The sequence below is a fragment of the Limulus polyphemus genome, unplaced genomic scaffold (assembly GCF_000517525.1).
Source record: "Limulus polyphemus unplaced genomic scaffold, Limulus_polyphemus-2.1.2 Scaffold984, whole genome shotgun sequence".
NCBI classification, from domain to species: domain Eukaryota; kingdom Metazoa; phylum Arthropoda; class Merostomata; order Xiphosura; family Limulidae; genus Limulus; species Limulus polyphemus.
In genome coordinates, this window is record NW_013666594.1 from 38,492 (window position 1) to 53,171 (window position 14,680).

The 14,680-nt window shown below is 35.3% G+C and overlaps 1 protein-coding gene across 1 annotated transcript in view; it reads right to left on the reverse strand.

Moving 5' to 3' along the window:
* The window catches only part of LOC106461553 (homeobox protein ceh-31-like), a 19,594-nt gene extending 5,749 nt beyond the window's left edge, over positions 1-13,845 (reverse strand). Inside the window, exons 1-2 of the mRNA XM_013921389.2 lie at positions 13,314-13,845; positions 492-705 (exon numbers count right to left, since the gene is read on the reverse strand). Of these exons, the coding sequence (XP_013776843.1) occupies positions 492-705; positions 13,314-13,662 (563 nt within the window). The 5' untranslated portion in view covers positions 13,663-13,845. The remainder of the gene's footprint in view (positions 1-491; positions 706-13,313) is intronic.
* Between the last annotated feature and the right edge of the window lie 835 nt (positions 13,846-14,680).

Sequence of the window (14,680 nt, forward strand, 5' to 3'; positions counted from 1 at the left end):
CAACACCATTATTACCCACCTTCTATTCTGTAGTAATAACAGACTGACAACGATACAATCAACACCACCATTACCCACTTTCTTTTCTGTAGTAATAACAGACTGACAACAATACAATCAACACCATCATTACCCACCTTCTATTCCGTAGTAATAACAGACTGATAACAATACAATCAACACCATCATTACCCACCTTCTATTCCGTAGTAATAACAGACTGATAACAATACAATCAACACCATCATTACCCACCTTCTATTCCGTAGTAATAACAGACTGATAACAATACAATCAACACCATCATTACCCACCTTCTATTCCGTAGTAATAACAGACTGACAACAATACAATAAACACCATCATTACCCACCGTCTGTTCTGTAGTAATAACAGACTGATAACAATACAATCAACACAACCATTACCCACCATCTGTTCTGTAGTAATAACAGACTTATAATAATACAATCAACACCATCATTACCCACCTTCTGTTCTGGTACCAAGTCTTGACTTGCGTGTCTGTTAGGTTTAACTTTGAAGCTAGTTCCATCCGTTCTTGGACACTCAGGTATTTTTGTCGTTCAAAACACTTCTCTAAGGTCTGTAGTTGATGATCAGTGAAAGCTGTTCTAGCTTTTCTCTGTTTCTTACTTCTAAAAGAACAATTCGTGTTTCTTTCGTTATCCTGACCGTCTTCACCTGTAAAAAGAAATTGGAACTTCATTACTTTATTTTTTTATATAACCGTTCCATGTAGTTATTTCAAGAAAATATAGGATATTATAACATTAAACGCGAAACGATAGTCTTTATATTTACTTCTACATACTTAAGTGTTTTTGTGTTTGAAGTAATGCACAAAGCTACAAAATACACCATAGGCTATCTGTGCTGTGCCCACCACGGGTATCGAAACCTGGTTTCTATCATTGTAAGTCCGCAGACATACCGCTGTGTCACTGTGGGGGGAGGCGTCTAAAGTGAATTGCGGTTAACTGATTATATTTTACTACACCCTTGTTAAGGTTTTGAAATTTGCACCTGTAAGCTAAATACTGGTTATCTGAATACTATATAATACTCAGAAGTTAAAAAACTCAAAAGTCTGCAATCTTTTACAGTACGTATTGGTTTTATTATTGTTACTATTTTAAGAAAACTCTCGGGCATGCGTAGTAGGTATTTTTTATCTTCCTAACCAAGAACGTATATCTCATTATTAAGAACATAAATTCCCAGCACCCCAGTTTGTCTTCACTTTGCGGATGAAGAGGACGACGACAATACATTCTGAGCATCATTAATAAGACGTGTATGTCAGAGAGAAACGGTATCTTAAAAGTGAGTTAACGTTCCTTATCGACAATTAACGGTATGCCAATAGCACTGGTATTTACTGCTTTTTAAATTACTGTTATTACTATCTACGGAAATAAGCTTCTTCGTTTGAAGCTGTCTGCATTCAGCATTTCACATACCGATTATGTATTCGATTATAGTAACAACCCATGTATGTTACATTGGCTACCTGATGCTCTAACAGTTTAATTTAATATCAGCTATTCGTTGCTGTCCCTTATCTTGCCTAAAAATGTGTCTAACAATGGCTACTCGTTTCTGTCCCCTACCTTATCCAAGAATGTGTCTAATATTGGCTACTCGTTTCTGTCCCCTACCTTATCTAAGAATGTGTCTAACAATGGCTACTCGTTTCTGTCCCCTACCTTATTTAAGAATGTGTCTAACAATGGCTACTCGTTTCTGTCCCCTACCTTATCCAAGAATGTGTCCAACAATGGCTACTCGTTTCTGTCCCCTACCTTATCCAAGAATGTGTCTAACATTGGCTACTCGTTTCTGTCCTCTACCTTATCTAAGAATGTGTCTAACAATGGCTACTCGTTTCTGTCCCCTACCTTATCCAAGAATGTGTCTAACATTGGCTACTCGTTTCTGTCCCCTACCTTATCCAAGAATGTGTCTAACATTGGCTACTCGTTTCTGTTCTTACCTTGATTAATAATTTTACTAACAGTGTATCCTTGTTGCTGTTCTTATATTGACTAACAGTAGAGCTACTGTTGCCAAATGCGTCTGTTGATTCAGATTAGTTCAGCATGAAGTTAGTAAAGTGATTTACTAATGCATAGAAAAGTGAACAATGTTTTATTTTATAGCTGAGTTTCGAATCTTTGCACAGTAATTAGTTCTATGCAAAGGTCGCGTTTAGAGATTACATTATAATAGTTTGTTGAGATCAAGGGCCGAAGTCGCTCACAGAAAGCAAAGGCACGGCTGTCTTTTAAAGCGCACAGAAACCGATATGAAAATCTCCTGGTGGCTCAGCGGTAGTATTATGGATTTACAACGCTCAAAATTGGGTTTCGATACCTGCTTTGGGCACATTGCATATTCTCACAACAACCGAAGTAATAGTAAAATAAAATTTTAGCTTGTGGCTGTTTCAGTTTAATCACAACGCCCCAAACCTAAAATCTTAGATGAAAAGCCATATAAAATTACACAAGACCCGTGATAATCATATTGACAGAGATGATCACTTTAGTAATGCTTTAACAATACGTAGTTTATAATAATGAACGTCATTAATTAGGGCATAGTAATACGCTCTCTACCTTTGTTACTGTTAGCGACATTTATGATTGTTGTTTCATTCAGGCCGTTGGTATTTTATACCATTTTTACAACCTTTGGCACCGCATATGTACAGGGTTCCGATATAGTATTAATGTTTCCCTAACCTATAAATACTGACGCTCAATATATTTTTAGATGTATACATGGCATTATATCACTTTCAAAATACGCATATCTTTGATTTGCGTTGTGTGCTTTACTATAGACCTCATCGCAACGCGTTGTAGCAGTCATGGAATTGCTGGAAAGTATTGTGGTTATAATTAAGCAGCAAAATCCGAAATTATATTATATTATGTACTGCTTCCGTTTGTGGGCCTTGAATACACAAAAACGGGTTGTGTTCCTTAAATACGCAGCCAAACGGGTTGTGGTCCTTGAGTAAACTGCCAAACGGGTTGTGGTCGCTGTGAAATCGACAATCAGGACCCGAAAACAATTTGATTTCGGTTTCTAGTCGCCTTGAAAGATCCAAAACTCGTTTGGTCGTGTTTTTCGGTCTTTGAGTTTTCCACCCTAACATTTTTACGATAATTCAAGTCGTCAGAGTAAATTAATGTGTATATACATCGCATTAAAGCGTTGCAAAAAAAAACTCTTTGAAAAATAAAACTTTTTTTGCATATAATTCACCATAAAATATTAGATATATGTGGAGAAGGAAAACAAAATATTTGTAATTCAGTACAGTTATATGTTAATACAGCGAATCAGATGTCAGTAGCAATTCCATACAAAGTTACCATACGTAGGCAACAAAGCTTCTTTTCCATATTTGTTTATATTTATCAACAACAGTCATCATATACAAAATTGCGTTTTTACATTGTCGATGGCTTTTGATCTGGTATTGACCTTCGACCTTGACGTCGAAAGTTAATCAATTTATTTCACGACATATTATATCTTTTTATATATTTTTTTTTATTTCTTAAACGACAAATATTTATAACATGCTTCATATCACTATACTTAAAACATAAGTCGATATAATATCGTATAACACCTAGCAACATGAAAATATTTCAACCACAGTAGAACACAACGTCATTTCCATGTCAACGCATCACCAGTTCTTATATCTTGAGATAAATGAGGCGAACCTTCCTTAACTGGCAATTTTACCGCTAAGTGGAGTGATCCTGCTTTTAGTCTTGACCCACGGAACAATCGACATTTTGATAGGTCAGTCTACTGGGTCGAAATCCAAATCAGGGACGACAGCGAAAGACGCTTTCTCATGGCTCACGGTTTGACCTCCCAAAGACCCGGGTCTTCACGACAAATTACAGTGCAGCACAAGCAAAAGCAATTACTAGGAAGGAAGTCTTCAATTAGGATTGTCGGTGTCTTCTAGTAGCAAGCAGGTAGAATGTACTACTGCCATTATTTCTACGTTTGTTAGTCATCAGGTAAAAGAAGGTGATCTGACCATCCATAATCAGCCAAAACGTTCAGTTCAACGATCTCATACACGAAGAAAATATATAGATTTGTGAGATTCTGCAATAACAAGTGTATATCTTTGAGATATTCTGTAATGACAACTGTAGAGCTTTGTGATATTCTGTAATGATAAGTGTACAGTTTTGAGATATTTTGTAATGACAACTATACAGCTTTGTGATATTTTGTAATGACAACTGTACAGCTTTGAGATGTTCTGCAACGACAACAGTACAACTTTGTGATATTTTGTAATGACAAGTGTAGAGCTTTGAGAAATTCTGTAATGACAACTGTAGAACTTTGTAATATTCTGTAATGACAAATGTACAACTTTGTGATATTTTGTAATGACAAGTGTAGAGCTTTGAGAAATTCTGTAATGACAAATGTAGAACTTTGTAATATTTTGTAATGACAACTGTACAGCTTTGATATATTCTGCAATGACAACTGTACAGCTTTGTGATATTCTGTAATGACAACTGTACAGCTTTGTGATATTCTGTAATGACAACTGTACAGCTTTGTGATATTCTGTAATGACAACTGTACAGCTTTGTGATATTCTGCAATGACAACTGTACAGCTTTGTGATATTCTGTAATGACAACTGTACAGCTTTGTGATATTCTGTAATGACAACTGTACAAGTTAATCTTAGTCCATTACTTTCTGCATCGTCTGACGTCTCATAGATAAACCAATTTTGTTCCAGTACAGCCTAAATACATCAGTTCATTGCATGTTTGCATTCCTGGCAATTAGGTGAATTGGTAAACGTACGTACATATTTACAAATTTAATGTTTAGATCTTTACACTAAATATTAGAATAAAATTGTCTAACACGACTTGCTTTGTTTTTCTTAATCTTAACTTCTACGTTATACAATGTGTTTAATCTACCTGTATTATATAATTCTACTTGAGTAAAATTACTACCAAAACAGCCCCATTCTCGGCAGATGTAATTCAATCCTTGCATGGTATTCTTTTCACGTGGGTTAGGCCTTTTTTTTTACAAACACACGTCAGGTCTGGGTATCATAATACTTACGGCTCAGAAGTTAGAACTAGTGAATGAGATAACTGTACGAAAGTACGAGGAAATCAACGTGATTTAGAAACAGAACTGAGATAAACAACTACAATGAAGTTATTTTATTTATGTAAACGTTAACTAAAGACTTAACAGCTGTCGCAAGCGTGAATACAGCTCAGCAGGAAATTATACAAAGAAAAAACCAAACAGAAGTTATCTGACCGACAATCGCATCGGCTAAATTATTTGCGTATTAAATGTGTTGTTAAATGATGCCTTCACTAAAAACAGATGTTTGAAATTTCCCTTTTGTTTGTAACTACAGATAGCTCGTTCACGTACGAGTGACTATAAACGACGTTAATGGTTCGAGAGTGATCTCTATCAGTAATGAGGTGTCGATGATCTAGGTAGTCATAAGGATTCAGTCATCGGGAGTTCCTCCCTGAAGCTCACAGATAATCTACTGACCTTATTGTTTTTATTGACTCTGAAAGACGGGCAAGCTCACGCGCAGGTGGACACCAAGCCCATGATCCTGGGGCTTCCCACGGTTTGTGTTTCCGGACCTTAAGGGAAAAGTTTTAGCTTCAATTACACCGTTAGGGTTAATAGGTGTTGAAAGTTACTTCGTTCGGCACTGGGTTTTTAGGTCTTTGGTGACCTGGGAGCAGGTATATTTTCGACCTTTTCCTCCATCCTGAATTAATAATATTAAAAACTGACAAATGCTACTCGAGGGTATTCAAACACAAAACACTGTTTAACTTATACACCTTTTTCAGGGCCATGTCCTTGACTATAATGCTAGTAACATTTAGTGTAGCTTAAACATTATTCTCTTTATTTGATCACCAGCACTCACAAACATTTCGTACCGTAGTAATTTTCTTAATTTGATTGTGTAAGATTCCAAACAATTCCGAAATTTAAAAACACTTGTTCGCAAGAGATATTTACTAACGCGTATTCATACATAAAATACCCTTATTAAATACTACGATAATATCTAACTCTTGGTAAAAATTTTAATGTCTTGTGTGGGTGGTCTTATTTCTAATGTAGAAATTTAATGGTAAGACTAAGAGGCATTTTGGGCCTATCAACATCATGTATGATATAGAGATCTATTTCTGTTAACAGCTCATTTTCATATAAATTTTTATTAAAGTAGCAGAACGAGAAATCTATCAATCTGTGTTTTTGCCAGTTAGTCTTTTGATATAGTTTGCTCGTTGCCACACTCTCTTCGTAATTTCGGCTACATAGTTTCTCCAATTTAATTTTGAATCATATGTTAGGCCTAAAAATTTTGCTGACGAACTGGTATCAAGAAGAGCTCGGCTCAGGTATAATTTTGGAGGGTTTCTACGTAATTTAAATGATTTTGCGAATAGCATTAACTTCGTTTTCGGTATATTAATTTTGATTCTATATTTTTGACAGAACTCAACTATTTAATTTGAAAGTGGTTGTAAATGTTTTTATGCTATTGAGGGTGTGTTAGAGCCACATCGTCAGCAAATTGTGACGTTGAACTACAATTATTATCATTTAACGGCATGTCGCTTACATACATGATGTACAGGTTAGGACTAACTAACTACCCGTCCCTGAGGAACTCCCGCCTCTGGAATAAAATACTCCGAGTAGGTGCCCTCAACATTTACTCTACATCTTCTATGGTCATGAAAGTTGGATAACCAGCGAATAAGTCCTATTGGTAATTCCATTTTTTTAAAATCTTAATCCGTTATGCTATACAGTGTCGAATGTCTTCTCAATATCGAGAAAGCGGCGATAGTGCATTTCTTTTGATTAAAGCTATCTATTATGGTTTCAGTAAGCCTAACAAAATGATCAGTTGTTTGACGAAATTTTCTGAAACCATTGTTGAACTTCAGGTAATTTAGAAGTGATCTCTGGAAAATATGAGATCCTATTGCTATATTCTGAAAATTTAAGTGAATTTTGTGTACAATAAATAGTTTCAGTAATTACTAAAATATCAGGATTAGTTTGTATTATAAGGTCTTTGATCTCGTACCTCTTGGAAGAAGGCCACCTTAGATGTTAATGTGTTGAATTGTGAATGTTTATGTTAAGAATGCGTCCATGAATTTTTGTAATATAAATGGTATTATTGGTGTAATGTGGATTTTTGCTATGCATATAATGAGAGTGATACAATCTTGTTTGTTTTCTGGGTTTTGGAACTGTGCAATAAAATCTTCAAAAATATTTTTAATAGCCCTTATAATTCGGCTATTATCTGATAATTGTTTGGGATTTTGTACTGTTGTTGGAAGTTACAGGCCTAGCTGCCCAGTGTTTTGAATTTCCTGCTTTCCCTCGTGCACGGCAGACATGCCCCATATTAAACTTGTAGACTTGGTAATATGTTTTCCTTATCATTGTGAAACAGCGATCAAAAGTCTGTTTTAAGCCATATAATATTACTATGTTTACGTGTAATAGTTTAATAATCATGCACTTAATTCTATCTTTTATCAGATCATTAAACACGATGTTATCGCTACGTGCGTGGTTAAGCCTAAACATAATTTGTTCATAGAGAAGCCAATCTCAGACCAACACTACTCGAACTTCAGGCTAAGTTGTCTTTCATTCACCACAGCGAACCTTGAAGTATTTAAAGCTGTAACATTGACTGCTAACGAGGAGTGAAATTTCTCGAAACACATACAAACTCAGTGAAAACAAAGTGTCTACAATATTCATGAGTGTATGTTACGAAGGAACTTGGTTTTCCTAGAGGTATTTCATGAGTCATTAAATTGCTAACACTAATACACCTGCCTCGTAACAAAATACCGTGTAACGTGTAAAGTGAACTATGTGGGGTTCTAAATTTTACATCCTCCATGATGGCTCTTCTTTGACTTTTTACGCATATACATACATACATAGCCTCTGGCATACAGCACAAACGCAATATTAGTCTTTAGTCGCGTGAAGCATGTATTTTATTATTGTTTTCACTTCAATTGTAACAGAAATTACATAATTAGAAAATAGCTCTGATTTTTGTTTGTGTTTAAGAACATAGATACACGGTTATCGAACCCCTAATTTCAGGGTATATACGCTCAAAATTACCGCCGAGCCACTGAGGGAGCCAACAGCTCTGAACCACAAAGCGAATTATTTATCGCAAATCCAAATCGGTTCATGTACTGCTTAAACATTTGAACTTCGTACACGCTCTCACTCTAGTGTTATAATTAATATAACTTGCTAAGGAAGCTGTTAATGTTTCTGATTGAAGAATCAATCAGTGTGGGAGAACGGGGGGGAGGCACTTGCGTGGTACAGTTAACGTATCAGTGATAATAAGCTCCGCACAAGGGGCCGAATATTAGCGAAATTTAAAGAAAATTGTTTCTCGATTGACTGTTATTGATCTAAAAGTTTTTACTGTCAGTGACTCGTGCAACGACGCGCGACTGGGAGCGAACAGGTGGTAGGTAGCCTGGCCATGTTAACTCAGCCCTATACACAGCTGGTTCTACTGACCGGTTAAATTACAACAAAATTGGCTGTACAACAAGCAGAACAGAGCCTACTGTCACGAGAGCTGGAAGCTCCGGTAGAGTAATTCTGAAACCAATGTTATCTAAAACACAACACTTAATCCAATTTACAATAATTAGTTGGCTAAAAAAACAGAGATGAAAAAAACCTGTCATAAATATTTTATTTTGAATTATAAATATAACTAAATTATAAAGTGAGAAATTATCCAAAACACCAACTGTTACCAAAACTATGAAAATGTGGGAACTATATACCCCACTCATAATTCACAATTGGTGTCCTTTTTTCTAACCTTTTATAACATTGAATTTTTCACCCTCCGACGATATGTCATGATAGCAACTCCAGTGGAACAACAAACAAGGATTTATCAATAAATAACTCAGGAGTTCTTATAATGCCAAACCGTCCAGTATAAACAACACGCAAATAAAGCAACAAGGACTGAGCGTGAATTTCTTTGACTCTGAAAGGAAAATACGTGAATTTGCATGATTTTTGCAATTATACAGTTTCTAAAAGGCTTACACTTAGAAGAGACAACTGAGCATGCGTGGCTTTCTACATGTATAGTCGGAAAAGGCATAAAGTATGAAAGCACAGAAAGTGAAAGGCTAAAATATAACAACTTTTGTTACTGACTTCTACCGTCTTCGGTAAATCCCACTCCTCATCAGTAACTTTGGGTTTCTTATTTATTTCTCGTATTTCAAACAGCTTGTCTATTGAATAATTCAGAAGAATAAACTACTAGCATAAATGGTACATATTATTTAAATTCTATATCAATATAGATTCATTGTGGTGATTAAAACCACCATACATATAATAAGTGATTCAGTAACTGTTCGGTATAAAGAAGGCTTAGACTGTGAAAGGACAACAAGCGAACATGTATAATTCTGTAACTATATACGGGGTGTACAAAATTTGCAATTTGAAGGGAAAACAAGTATACACATAACACAGTTTCATCAAGGTTAAATGTACGAAGAGAACTATATAATAACATGGATGTCTGGGAGATTATAAAGTTTTAATAAAGCTTGGAGTAAGAAGGGACATAAAGTGGAGAAGGTATGTACATATAACTGGGGACTTGTACAGTTTCAACAATGCTTTGAGTGCGAACATGACAAAATAATGACATATATATATACGACTGGGGACTTGTACAGTTTCAACAATGCTTTGAGTGCGAACATGACAAAATAATGACATATATATATACGACTGGGGACTTGTACAGTTTCAACAATGCTTGGAGTGTGAATAGAACAATAAGAACATACACACGGCTGGTAGCTTGCTTTGATCAGAAGTTAGTACTGAGAAATGAGTCCATACATGGCTGAGGAGTTAGGTTTTCAACAATTCTTGGAGGACGAACACACCTGTGCTTAATTTGAAACATGGCTGACATATATATGTAACATCAAGTTACCAGCGGTCTAAAGCAAAAGATATTACATCGACCACAGACCTATAAGGAAGTGGTTTTCTCTAGGTGCACATCCAACCCGAGTCGAGTGGGTCACAACTATTAAGTTGTAAAACTTTTCAGACGGCTAGAAGTAAAATGACCATTCACTGACCCGCACTCAGATGGAGCCCAGCAAGTACTTAGAACCAAGAATGATAAACTGCAGCTACAAAGTGTACTCCACAACGTACTAAATATACAGATCCAATAAGTAGTTGAATGGAGCTTGACCATTTACCAAGTGGCACGTAATTGCAGACTGATTTATGTTGTGACCTGTCGTTATAGGTAACCAGGCCAGAAATTTGTGTCACACTATCGGTAAGCTCAGTTGATATTTAGCCGTTGGCTATCTGAATTCTAATAACGATCTCTCTCTGAGAATGTGATTTTGGTAACATATAAGTGATGATTTATGAGAGACGTAGAATTCCCGCCTGAAATCTTATTGTCTGAAGCTGGAACCAGTGTAAGAACAGTATCACAAAGAAGACTGATAATTATGGCATGGACATAAAGCGCCAAATATTTCGTCCAATAAATAAAGTTATGTGTTTATTTATAACGTGAGAGCAAAACAAAAATACAGTTTGATTGGAGCTATAAGATCGAAGTATATATGGAAATACCGAGAAAAAAGAAAACGAAAATCTATATTAACCCTATGAATTTTTCACCTTCTTTGTACGTCTCAGTAGGCATTGTGTTTTGTGTACTGTTGAAAGTGGCACGTTTCCACTTGAAGTAAGCCAGATTAGGAGTTATTAGATCTTAGCAAATAAATAAATACATGCTAGTTGATACAACTGAACACTACAGAAAAATATGTAGTTTTTATGAGGAAGTAGGCCTACGTATTACAATGTTTAAGGGTCGGATTAGCGGACAATCTAACCAAGTTATAAGTTGGGGCTCCCCCAAAAGTAGCTCCTTCCCCATCCCAAAGAGTCAGCAAAAACTCTTCTAGTAGTCAATAACCATGATTACTGTTCACAATTTCCGTTTTGTGATTCGTTCCTGAATAGACCAGTTTCAAATTACTATCTAAAAATACACAGATCAGACGGGCAGTCGACAAGCTTATGACGTCTAGCTGAGTTTCTTGGGAAGTTTATTTAGCTAATTTCCGAAAACAATTAATCAATAAATAATGTCTACCTATTGTACTTTGTTATAAAGTTGTTCTCTTAAATAAATAAATATATATATATATATTGTATATGAATAAATATTTTGTGCTTTTGCTGCATTGTTTTTGTTTGTCTATTATGGATTGTTCAAAATACAAATACATATAGACCTACACATATTGAGGCTCTTGCACTATCTTATCTCCCACTCCCCAGAGAGCTTAATCCGGCCCCGATAGCTGCTTTAATTCAAAACCAACAAGCTCACAAAAAACCATCTGCGGTAATACATAACTAATCTGGAAGTACAATGAAGTCTCGCTCCAAAATGTTTCCGGTTTTTTCCGTTGAAATTAACGCCCGGGAACTCGAGCTTCAACGCATCATTCATTAATAACTAATCCCCCCCATTTTATCTCGACCATCTTTTCATTTTATCCTAACCCTTAGCCTAACTCTAGAATTACCGGTGGGTTCTATGAGCCCATCGGATTTTTAAACACATTTTTCTAAACTGTTTATGTATCAAATTGCTCGTGGGTCAATGATTTTGTTATTTACGGAGTACATAATACTCTACGAGTCGTATAAAACCATTAAACACAGATTCCAATAATATTAACACTCGTCCCACAAATTACTGTTGAGGATTCATATGCATTTTATGTAGAAAATAAGAAATTTACTCAATTTTTGTTACCAGTTCTTTAGATCGTGTGTTGCTCCCAGGGACATGTCTGCGAACTTACAATGTTAGAAACCGGGTTTCGATACCCGTGGTGGGCAGAGCACAGACAGTCCATAGTATAGCTTTGTGCTTATTTTCAAGCAAAGAAACAAAACATCGGGTGTTGTAACAGACCAAAACATAAACATTACTCAGTATGATATAATATACGGACCCAGTCGGTACTGAATCATAAATAATGTCGTAATGTGAAGGTTAAATATCTTTCACTCAATTTACTGAAAGGAGATCAAGTGATCATAACTATCGTATAAGTTATCAACGCAACGAAGATGCTACCCACGTCTCATGACCATGTATACCTACCTATTTCACCCACTGATTCCAAAATAACAGAAACAAAATCAAAAACTTTTTCATTTAATTCGAAAAGTTCCCTTGCGCTATACTTGGCAGACATATACCATTTTAATTTCTATTTAACTTATTCAGGATGCAGGCTTTGGAAATGAAACAATACTTAGGCCAAACATCAACATTACAACTGCTAATTTAATATAGAAAACGTTCATTACATACCGCTCTTACAGTTCGCATAGTTTACATTAATTAAGTTTTATATTACATAATAATATGTGCCACACACGGTTAGTAATGTATGAAATATATAAAAACTAAAAAGTGTGACAATGTTGCTTTAAGGAAGATAGTTGCGCCAATCCTGGACAAGCCATTGTTTGCTCACCCCCTTTGTGTCCTCTCAAACTCCAACAGAAAAGACGCTTCTTATTATACAACATGCTTTTATGGAAACAGGATATTTTAAAGACAAAATATCAAAATTACATCGATTACTCGTAGATTGTTCAGCTAAGCATGCGTTAAAATATTTTCACTATGACTATGAGTAGTATGACAATATTCACACTCTTTATTTTTGCCAATATCACAAATCTGTAAACTGACCATACTTACATATTACTTTTTATAATATAATCTAAAAAATGCTCTTTTTCAACAAACCTAACCTCCTTAGTTAAATTATCAGCCATTTTAGGTTTTTAAGAGACAAATTTAGGCCTAAACTTCAAAACAATACAGCGAAAACGTTGACTTACGTTTGTTGAAAGATTAAAATATGTTAATATATTTAAGTCATTTTGTATAAACAAACTGGGAAGGTAAATATAAATCTTTGTAATATTTCATTAAAAACCAACTTTGAGATGTAATATTTAAATTATCAGAATTGTTCATCGACAATTTACACTACAGTACAGTTCCTATATTGGCTACTAACCTGTCACTATATCTTCTTCATCGGTTCCCGTGTTCCCTCCACGGTTTTCGTCATAATCAACTAGAGGGTAATTAGGCTTAACACGACTGTCTGCCATTATTTCTTGAGTTAAGTCAGGCTTACATTCACTAAAGTCGGATAAATCTGTTGAAATATCATTCTTCTCGTGTTCTTTCTGAACCAAACCATATCTCGTGTCGGACGTTTCGCTCAGAATATCTCGGATGAGAAATGACGACTGTTTAGGACTCTCCATGGAAGATCGACGATCGTGAGGGCACATGCCGTTTTCGTTATTTCTTTCTCCGGCGGACATATGCTCAGTAGGCGTGCGGACTTCAATGGTCATGACTATCAACTCGCCTCGTTGTCCAGTTCTTAGCCAACAGCCCGTAAAAGAAACAATTACTGTAGCTTGAACACAAACTACGGCTAAACTCTAACGACCTGGTTTCGATTCTTCTTGCTGAAAGAAACAGCAGACATGGTTAATGGGCTGAACTCGCAACTCTCCGTTTGTACTCGACCTCGTGATTGACAATAACTCAAGCGCCCCTAGCGTATTTTCTAATACATAGTTTCGGGCCCTCTAACCAATCACACAGTCTTATAAAAAATAAATATATCACTGACTTTGTTGAACCAATTAGAAAACTCGCCCACAAAACATGGAAATAAATCGTCGTCAAACCGACAGTTCTCGACATCTCACGTTTTCACATGAACAGTGCTCATATTATTAAATGTTTTAAACTAAATACAAAAGTGTAAACTAACGTATGTTATAAAATATTTCATTACACTGGGAAATTGCTGCACTTTTAATGTCAACCATAAAACATTGAACTGAACTCGGAGTAAATATGTACAGTTGAAAAATTTAATATAACTAACACCGTTAAACACTAACATGAACACGAAGAAACCATGTACGTTAAAAACATTAATATTAAACAGTAAACCCTAAACTGAACACAAAGTAACCATCTACTTTGAAAACTTTAAACAAAAACAATAATTTTCCGTGACTCAACTGTGAACTCATAAACAGAACTAACACTTGAAACATCACTTTTCTCTGAGTTATCTGTGAATGTATGAAAAACAAACACCATAAAAAACACTTTGTACATTTTGTAGACTCCACAATTAACAATTATCAGTAATTTGTCTACAAACTTATTACATTGTAAACATATGTTAACAAACATAAAAAAGAGCTGATTTTTTTAAATTTATCAAATACTTTTCAGATCTTCTTCGCTAATTTTGTTCCTAAAGCATTTAACATAAATTAACACAAATTGTTTGTTTAATCATGCTTACATGATTGTAAAAAAAACTTTTCTGTGTTATCACAATGAAAT